The 10785-nt window shown below is 36.5% G+C and overlaps 1 protein-coding gene across 1 annotated transcript; it reads left to right on the top strand.

Moving 5' to 3' along the window:
* Positions 1-225: 225 nt before the first annotated feature.
* LOC139141143 (uncharacterized) lies at positions 226-10559 on the top strand. Its single transcript, XM_070710748.1, has 5 exons — positions 226-761; positions 3670-3776; positions 5111-5286; positions 6250-6358; positions 9530-10559. The coding sequence occupies exons 1-5, from the start codon at positions 323-325 to the stop codon at positions 9902-9904; spliced, it is 1206 nt and encodes a 401-aa protein (XP_070566849.1). The 5' UTR covers positions 226-322; the 3' UTR covers positions 9905-10559.
* The last annotated feature ends 226 nt before the right edge of the window (positions 10560-10785 follow it).

The raw sequence follows: 10785 nt of genomic DNA on the forward strand, positions 1-10785 counted from the left end.
GCGGGCAGACCATATATGTTTTTTCCGTCACTGCAATATCTTCTATTGTTGGTCTGTTTTTCTAAAACTATTAAAATGCTAAACTATTTTCTGTTCTCGTTCACCTGCAAGCCCTAAATTCTATTCTTTACCCCTACTGAAATCAAAGTTCTCCCTTGATAAACATTTTTCTCTGTCGCGACACTGGATCCGGAAACGAACTAAAGCTGAAATCGAGCCTAACACGCGCTCGGTTTGAAAGACGATTTTGAATCGCGTTCCTTGGCCCAGCAGGGCCTGCTTGTTGCCGTGTAACTGGTAGCTTTCTCGTTGTCACTTCCCGATGTTGAGCAGTACTGCGGGTGATGCCAAGGGAGGTGATACTGAGGGACATTCAGATGGAATTGATAGTGCTTCGTCCAGCAGCAATGGCGATGGTGCCAACATTGGGGACCATGGTGCCAGCGGCAGCGAAGACGAAACCATGGGTCAACCACACCATCATGACTGTCCAACGGAAACACTGCCGACAAGATGGAATATGGCCCATCTAAAACTTTTGAATTTTACAAATGTCAATCTCACTGAGCGGTCGATAGGCATTGACGTCGATAGGGATATCATTAGAGATGTCTACTGTAAATGGCTGTTTTCTGATATCGAAGATCTGTGGAAGGCGGCAACTGTAGATCTCGATCCGGACAAAGTACTGGCCGATGGGTTCTTGGCTGCCGCGCACGGGGAGGCATGTCTACGGCAAAGAGTAGGAAAAGAAATGCAACGTGAGTATGATATATCAGAGGTTTGTTATTTATTTAGTATCGATACGTTTGCATTTGTGCAGAGGCAGTGTTCAGGGGCAGGCTATAGCCTACTTCACTGGATTCAGGGGTATTTTATGGGTACTTTTGAATTGATCCTGTCAACAGACATGTGATATTGCACACGCCTGTTGTGAATTTAAATAAAATTCCTACATTTTGTCATGACGCTAAAACGTCTAGACTTATTAGACAGGTTTGGCTACACGTTTTACGTGAACTTGAACGCGTAGAATTGACGTTGACGTTGGCGTAAAGTAAACGTTCACGTTCAAAAATCCATGTGGCTACTCGTAACTGTACGCCGTACGGTACGTCAGTGCATGGAATTTTTACATCCATGGTCAGTGGCAGTGCTGGCACGGTGGCACTCGGGTCAGGGGTCATCTGTTGTGTTCCGATAGCTCATGACCCGAGGGCAATCGATACGCCCACGTCCACCTATGGTACCAGGGTTAGCTGTGGACCACAGAACTGCTGCAACTGTTACCATAGGGAATTCAGTCTCCGATGATGATGATCAGATGGTGACGATGATGATGATTAAACATTAAAAATGACGGAAAATAAAAATATAATCGGACTCATTTAAGTTGTTGTTGTTGTTATTGTTGTTGTTGATAGTATTTGATGAAAAGAACAAAGTATGGGTTGCAAATTCAATACAGCCAAACTATACACATGCACTGCAAAATTCAATACAGCCTTTATAGTATACTATACACATGCGCTGCAAAATTCAATACAGCCTAACTATACATGTGTGTTGCAGCCTAACTATACTATGCGTTGCAAATTCAATACAGCCTAACTATACATGTGCGTTGCAAATTCAATACAGCCTAACTATACATGTGCGTTGTAGCCTAACTATACTATGTGTTGCAATTCAATACAGCCTAACATTACCCAAGGGTTGTCACTTCATTGCCACACACTTTTTTTCAATCGCCAAAAATGCACCTAGCAAGCATCGAAATCGGTAAAATTCAACGTAGGGTCAAAGCACATTAGTCCTTCTCAATCATACTCAGACATTTTTACCTCTTACCGATGAAAAGTTGACAAATCGGCAGGTTTTTCAATGCATCTCGTCGTCTCTTGACTCCAGATTTAAAATACCCCGCGAAAGATCTAGTCACGTGGGTGCATTTCAACACTAATAATCATAGTTTTTCATATTGGTTTTTCAGAAAGTTGGCTCAACATGAAGCAGTAGTTATCTATTATTACGGTCTAGACAACGTTGCAGAGATATTGATGTCCAGAAATGGCATGATCAGATAAATAGTTACAACAGACTAGCTAGCTATACACTGTTTTATCATTTGCTTTGTTGTGAAAATTATTTTCACATTTCCATGAAACCAGTCTTTAAAAATGTATTAAGTATACATCTTTCTGCATGTTGTCACATTCACTGAATTTTGAAAGAGGGTGTCATGAGGATCTTGTCAATGAACAGAGATTGTGTATTTTAGATAAAGTTTCAATTGAATATTAATTCCATTTTCTGCTAGTTTGTCTTATAGGGAATTCAGGACAAAAGTCATACCCAATTACTAATACGTTTTAAATACCAAATATTGATGAATTCATACATATTGTACAAAGTGAAAAGTCTGATATCATGCGTAATTTATGCAGATTTTTGTTTTATGTTTTCAAGAGACAGTGATAACTCCAACATAGAGTAATAATTTTGCTTGTTTGATTGTTTTATTTTAAGTTTCATTGTCCTGTACCTTTGACTGTAGAGTACATGTAGTTATTTTTTGTATGGCAAAATGGGAAGGTGGCTTCAGCGCAAATAAAGATACCTACCCATTATAAAACAGTTCACTTGATGTACAGGCTGAGTTGACAAGCTGAATACAGGGTGTTATATAATTTTGGGAGTAGTAAAAGAAACCTAGTAAAAACGCAGAACAAAAAAGTGCAGAAATCATCAAAAGTTACAGCTACACGGGCCTTTTAATGTTAACGAATGTAAAATCACATCAGGTTCATCACAACAAAACAGAAGTAAGGTAGCAACATACCTTACAGACACTTTAAGATTTTTATTTTTTCTTTTATATAGAAGTCCCAAACCCCAATAAAGTATATATAGAAAGCCCTGATATTTGGGGAATATGACCTTGCACGGTACACAGTCATTATTTGCATAATAGTCACATGACAAGCATTTTGCTGAACCTTCCAAAAATCTGTTTTTCCTCCCTATAGCAAACACGCTGCAAGATTTCCAATTGAAACGCAACTTTTTCTCCAAGTAGCCATTCAAATTATATGGCACGACAATTACAATTCCTTGAAAAGCACCGTAGTCTAATACCTTCAATAGTGCATAACAAAAAAAAAGCATATAAAGGAAATCCCAGACACTGATTTGAAGGATATATATTATCAAGGGTTGTCAATGCACAAATTTCAACGCGAAATCTTCCATCTTGTTCATTAAAGGGAGGAAAAACTGATTTTTGGAACGTTCAGCAAAACGCTTGTCATGTGACTATTATGCAAATTATGACTGAGTACTGTGCATGGTCTGATTTCCCTATATCAGGGCTTTTAGAAAACATATACTTAATTGGGGTTTGGGGCTTCTATAACTGAGAAAAAAATAAAAATCTGAAAGTGTCTATAAGGTATGTCGCTACCTTAAGTTAAATTCATTTAACTTCAACACTGATAACAGTTAGATTGCAATCACAATGAAATGAAAACACAACACCATCTTTAGGTTTGACAGTTCTTTCTTCTGTTTCAGGGATTGAAAGTATTTTACTGTAATTACATGTATGTTAATTGTTATATGCTTTCTTTGAAATGTATTCATCGATTTTTTTTCCATTTTTTCATGTAGATTACCTCGATTGTAAAGAGGACCGATTTTCAGTCTTGCTTTCAGAATTTGTCACACATCACAGTTTTTTACACCACACTCGGCAAAAACTTCTCAGTGGAATTCATGTGAGTATATCAGTAAATTATCATTTATTGTCCATAAATCAAGTAGGTCTTTTTAGTCATTCTAGACGTTACAGTTCATCTACAGGTCATATTGGATATGCACCTGTCATGTTTGTACTAGATACATGAAAGTACAATGTAAGGATTTCAAATGCATATTGGCATAGTGTGTGCCCATCCACCAAAAAACTTTAATTTTACATATGCTAATAAAGAGGGTGGCCTTTGCTTGCAAGTCATTTGTAATCAGCCCTTTTCTTACATAATTTGTATTTTGGGGCCAATTTTCCCATTTTTGGTCACAAAATTATTTTCTCCCAAGGTCCTTGTCAGATTGCTTTTAAAATTATTATGCATGAAACTTAAGCTTGACCTCTGTCAGATTTGTTCAAATTGTGCTGAAATTTACATCTTTCTTGTTTTTTGGGCAATTTTCCCAAAATCTTCATCTCTGAAACTGCTTGTCTGTGGTTGCTTTGAAACTTTATACAAGTTTCTAGGGGCAACCTTAGTAGAGTGTCTTCAGATTGTGGTGAACTTCGCATACTTAGTTTTATGTAATTTTTCCTCTTTGGTCCAAAATAAAATCTCTGAAATTTCTGGTCCATTTGCTTCAAAATTTGACAAAGGTTCTCAGGGATGATCTGCATCATGTTTGTTCAGACTTTGACAAAACCTGCAATGTTTTATTGAAGACAATTTTTATTGTGTTCGGGCCAAAACAAAATGCCAAATATTTCATTCATAAATTTGGTGGTCCAATTGTAGAAACTTGAGAGCCACTGCACTGACAATTTCAGCATTGTATATGGTGTGAAGATGCATGCTAAATGGGAATTTGTTCTATGAAGATATTATTTACCAAAAGTATAGTAAGGAGTACAGCAAAAGTGTAAACTTGGTGAAAATCTCAATATATGTTGGTGATGATTTGTATAGAAACACAACCAAAGACCTCAAGTTGTTTTCTTAAATATTACTGCTTGATGAATTACCGAATATTGTGTAAATTAATTCCATGCAATACAATATTAGAAGAGAACATCTTAACTTTGGTATTGTAGATCGTAACACTAATTTTGATGTATCAGGCTGCATGGTGTTGTATGTATGTGTGTATCCATTGCAACAACAGCCAAGCATTACATACTTTGCCTTTGTATTTGATTGACAGAACACCAAATGTGTTCAGATGCACTTTACATTTTGAATATTACCAGCTGAGGCCCATAGAAGCTATTAATTATTGTACAAACACTCTCTCAGGCCTGCCACATCAGTTTCTGTCCAAATGTGAGCAAAGTGTTATTGATGCTATTTTCACTCAATTCTAGGATTTCTCAAAACTGAAGACAAAGCAAGACTACAACCATGTATTAACTTTGTGGAGATGGGTTGAAGTCTGTTGTGAACATGGACCAGGCAGAATAAGAGATGAACTGTTTAATGATTTGTTAGTGGCAATCGTCAATTCTGCAGGATATGAAAGTGGTTGTCTGGTCCAAGCTAAGTATGTAATGCTTATTAATCAAATGTCACTCAAAATGGTCCATCACCCAGGAGATATGCAAATTAACTGCAGAGTACTTTCATTCATTCATCCGATTGAGTTGAAATTTTGATACATCAAATTGCTATCTTTACCAATCAGACTTACAGATTCAGGCACATGGTTATGTCAATCATAGTCTTGCACTTAGCTGTCCCATGCCAAAGTAAGTCAAGCATCGAAGGGTAGCAGAATGTATATGTACACAACGGTATAATAACACTGAAGTCAAAGTTATTAAGGATATGGTCCTACATTTTGAAGTGTCAAATATTCCTTCTTGTCAATTGTTTTGAACTTTTTTCAAATTTGTTTTTCATGAAGTTGAAGGAAACTCAGACTTGGTGTCAATTTTCAACAAATTGCACAGTGATGAAAGAAAGCAAAGGATGGCAGTAGAAGCGAGTCATGCTTCTACCTCCAAGGTTGAATAATCTGATATTACTGTATTCTATGTCAGTTTTCTGTAGATCATACATGTACCCAGTTACACTAAGTGTAGCAAGCTTTAAAGGTTTCCACTTTGCAAGTTACAACAACTGAAATGAGTAGTATACCCAGACTTGGGCATAAGACAGGCCGCAACCATACTAAGCTCAACAGTCAGTGGATCACATCACATATACTATGCCTAGGGTTTGGTCTTGGTACCTTGAAAGACAGTTATTTGGAATACATGTAGCTAAAGCTTACGTGACTTAAAATTTTGTTGGGCATGCCTTCAATTTATCACATCATTCTTTCAAATTTTTTGCAGAAACAATATAATTTTGATCTTGGCCAATTTATCTGTTTTAGGTGGGAAATAGTTACAGTCAATAAAGTAATACAAGGGTAATGCAGATTTTATATCCGTCTTGTTTAATGTCTCACTGGTGACGATTCGCTACAGTATAACAACTGATAAATCTCTTGTCGTTACAGAGTTAGAAAGTCTTCAATTCAGATATGTGGAAGATCTATCCAAATTCAAAATCACATTGAAGTTCATGGTATCCAAGATGCACTGCTTCAAATAATAAGCCTTGACGAGGTAGGTTTCATAGAGTCTGGTGATTTTCTCAGCAATCCTACAAAGCCATTTAGAATTCAATGATTTGTTAAGCTGTGCAACATACACCTGTTTATTGCACATGTGACATAGTAGTATGCAATGAACACTTAGTTTTCCCAACATTTATCTTCATTCACAAAATCTAAGTGCTGATAATGTTGGTATTATCACATGTCAAAGATGAACAGTTATTTCAGCCATAACATCCTGTGCATTCTCCCAGGTGAACAAAGAAAAGTGTTTTATTTATGTCATGCATGATTCATAAATCAGGATTGTGATTAAAAGGTGAAGTTTTGGTTAATCATAAATGCATTACTTATTTCTGTTATGGTAATGTGCCATGGGTTACTTGTTGTAGAACTCAAGCAGGGTCCAATGTTAGTGAAGTAGATAGTGATAAATAGTTCTGGCAAAATTTTTTGCGATCATGACGATGATAAAAAAGATCTTATGCTACATTTAAAACCAAGTTATTTTTCCAAGAGAATGAATTCCTTCTTCGAAATTCATGAATTTTTCAAGCCTTCCTTGAAAATCTCAGAAAAATTAATTAACTTCTTCCCAGAAACTGTTTGAAAAAGATTAGTTTTCCGTGATTGATCAAAGTTGCCATGCTACAACAAAATCATCACAATTGTCATGAAAATATGTTTGCATTATTGGAAGCCGTGATGATGCAATTGTACATTGCTCCTGAACCATGATATATTGTGACCTCAGGAACTCCTGAAAAAATGCTGAAAATCTGAAAACTCATGGAATTTCTTGTGACTGTGAGTGTAGTAACCCTGTCTAATATTGCTCTGACGTTGTAGTCAACCACCAAATCCATAAAACTTGAACTTCAGTGGGTAAAGGACAAGTTGTGCTTTTCATAATTAATGAATGGTGTGGTGTAAGTCAAGATCAGCATGGTTATACATCTTTTTAACAATGCTAGAACTGTATTACATACATGCATTGTGTCCCCTCTCCAAGCCGTAAAAAGTTATCATTGATTATGTATATATTTGGCAACATATAAATGTATGAAATGAACGTTTCATATACAAATTTCAATTCTTTTGAAGTTCGTGAACATTTTCATAGAATATAATATCTTTTAGGTTCAAATAGACACAAGTGTACCCTCAAACATGCGACACTATTGAATTTTATTTGCATTACCCCTATACTAATATATGTAATATTTTTTGTGCCGAAGCAAGTCTTCATTGGTCAGTCACATTTTAGTTTGGCAAAGAGGGTGCACTAGTCCACATCCAGTTCCTCTAGAACTTCTGACACAAGCACAGCTACATAATTTGATTCCTAACATATATGTACGTCACTCACCCTACATTCTCATGATAGTGACAGAATTTATGAAATCTTTTTAGATATTGCCAATTTTTAGTGTAAAGAGAAATGCCTGCAGCCATGTCGTATGCTAACATTGTCATCATGAAGAGTTCCAGTGGAGATGGAACTCAAAATATCTAAATATTGACACAAAACATAGTGCTTGGGAACAATTCAAGTGTAAAAATGATATGTTTTGGATACATAGCGGTGGTGAAGGTGTTCTACAGCTTGGTTCTACATTGAGTGAAAAGCATCCATGTGGCAGCTGTCTTGAAGCGTAACACTTGATGACTAAAATGACAAGATAAATTAATTTCAACAACACGTAACCTCATTTGTTGTTGCTGTCAGTCATATTAGTATAGAAATAACGGGTGACGCGCTAACCATGAACGTTTATTTATGGGCAAGGGCGAGAGGAAAGCCAAAAATTAACGGGTGAGACTTGCTGAGCCCGTTAATTTGGCTTTCCTCGAGTCCGCACCCATAATTAAACGTTAATGGCCAGAGCGGAGTCAGTTATTTCCATTATATTATCAACGAACCGGAGAAAACCGTCAAAATTTGCGAAAATTTTTGGAGTGAACGGCAACTGGGCCCCAGAACTGAGCAATACGCGATGCACTGTCACGCACGCTGTAAAACTTTGGCAAATCCGGAGATATTTTCAGAAAAGAGTATCTCAATTTGGCCCACAAGTGCTCAATTTTATTTTGTGATTGATTATGATTTACGTTTGAGCTGTAAAGTTACGATACTTTGAGTTGTTAATCTTATTATTCATATTCATGGGCATGTAAACAGACTTTTACTGTGTATTTGTGGTCAGTCACATGGTTCAGCTCGACAATCAAAATGCGACAGGCAGGGCATGGTAATGTAATATGATATATTTAGTTAACGTAAATTGCCAGAGCTTGTAACTGCTGAGCTTGCATACGGCTTGGTGTAAATGAAAGATACCTGTACCATACATTCTTGGTGGTACCAAACGTCACAAGAATCACAGCATACACATAGCTGTACCGAAGTACATACCTGATGACACACTCCATTTAGAAGTTTGATTTCTTTGGCTGCTGGATAAGGTTCCAATTTCTTTGGCTGCTGGATAAGGTTCCAGTGCATAAGAATTTGCAAGCAATCAGCTGCAGATAGATTCAGCAAAGTGAGTTTGTTTGGACAACACTTGATTACCATATTTTAGATCTAGAGTATAATGAACACTCATTAACTGCATCTAAAACACCATGATAGCATTTTGCTAAGTTTGTGTATGTAGGAGTTGTTACATTATCTGAATTATGACAACAAGTAGGTGTAAATGTGGCTTTGTGAATGAATAAAGTGATAGAAACTACAACTAAAATAAAAATACCTGCCATTGTGTCGCGATGAATAATCTGAAAGTGTTGGCTGACGGTGGCTAACGTTAACGTCCCACGTCATGAGTTGTTGGCTAAGGCAAAACCAAACAGACTGCAGCCATGCATACTGCAAACAAGAACACCAATCAGCTGTGGTCCAGAAGAACAGAATAAAAGAAAAATAGAAACCCAACGACAATACCGCAGCAAATGCAACTAGAGTCATAGAAATAGACAAACTTCCTACTGATAGATAAGAAAAAGGGTGTAAAAACTTTGAGCTCCAGAAAACAGGACTCGATACAGTACTTATGCATTGGCTGTTAGTTCAACCAGGACAAGACAAAAAGTCCGTTTCTTACATTTGGAATTATCAACTTAATTCATATCAATTTCATAAATAGTTGATAAATTGTTCATTGTTCTTTTTTTGCAGGACGTTAGCGATGACCAGCTATCAGATTCAAAGCAGTACATACCACAGCTTGTGTGTCACGCATTGGCCACAGCAATGGACAGTCCATTTGGAAATAGCTATTACAAGACTATGTACCAGCTGGCATTACATGGCTTGTCCTCTCCAAGGGTTGAAACCAAGCCTGTTGAAATGATCCTTTCACGGGTGCATGTCGCCATCAGCACTGTGCAGTCAATGTCAGAGTGCCCAATGGCGCAAAGCTTCAAGCCATCCTTCATTGTACATAACAAGATCAGATGTGGCAGAGTACAAAGTTCATCATTTGTAAATGCATTATATCGTGGATGCAAGGCTGTGTTTTCACTTTGTAAAATAACAGATGAGCCATCTTGATTTGTACCGAATATTGATAACATTAAAATATGTAGGAATAATGAACAGTACCATTGAATTTTACAAGGATGCCCGCAGTACATTAATACAACCTGCCACACATATATACTGTGTACTAGTACTCATATACAAATATACACAGGTTCTAGATCTGTGTGTGTGTTGTGTGTGTATATGCATATACATGTATCTAATTAAAAGTACAGAAAGTTTTTTGTTGCTGTGAAAATTGCCATTTTTGTAAAACTACTTTTTTCTGTATTCTCTATACGAATGATGGAATACCAACCTAGGTTATTCAGAAATTCAGAATTACTGTCTTAAACATGCATTCAGTGGTGTCACATCAACATCCTACATTCAAAGTTACACCTTTCAATTTGAGATAATACTGTTATATTTACACGTTTATAACACTTCACTTGTATTATTTTTGTAAGTTATTTCCTCAGGATGTTGGACTTTACAATGTGTAAGATTTTTACTTTCATAGTTCAAATCATAGATCCTAGTTTCTCTAGTTTCTATGTTTAAATTTACTTTTTTGTGTAGATTTTTGATAAAACTTGTTTTTTTTTTCTTTTTTAAGCTCTTTGCAGAAAGTTCGTTTGTTAGCTCTCATTTGGTATACCAAAGAGAGCTAATCGTATAAGGTGAATCATTTCATATGCATCTCATTTACATGTCGTCTGTGTGTATGCATGTATGTATGTATGTATGTAAGTATGTATGTCTGTCAGTCTGTCCAGATCAAAAACTCCTAAAGCGCAGCAGCTACCTGCTTAGTATTTGATGTACAGGTGCATCTAGGGGTTGAGATGTATATTTGTTCAAATGAACATGTCAGTGTCAAAAATATGCAAATGAGGTAAAAAAAGGAA

This window comes from Ptychodera flava, chromosome 9 (assembly GCF_041260155.1).
Source record: "Ptychodera flava strain L36383 chromosome 9, AS_Pfla_20210202, whole genome shotgun sequence".
NCBI classification, from domain to species: domain Eukaryota; kingdom Metazoa; phylum Hemichordata; class Enteropneusta; family Ptychoderidae; genus Ptychodera; species Ptychodera flava.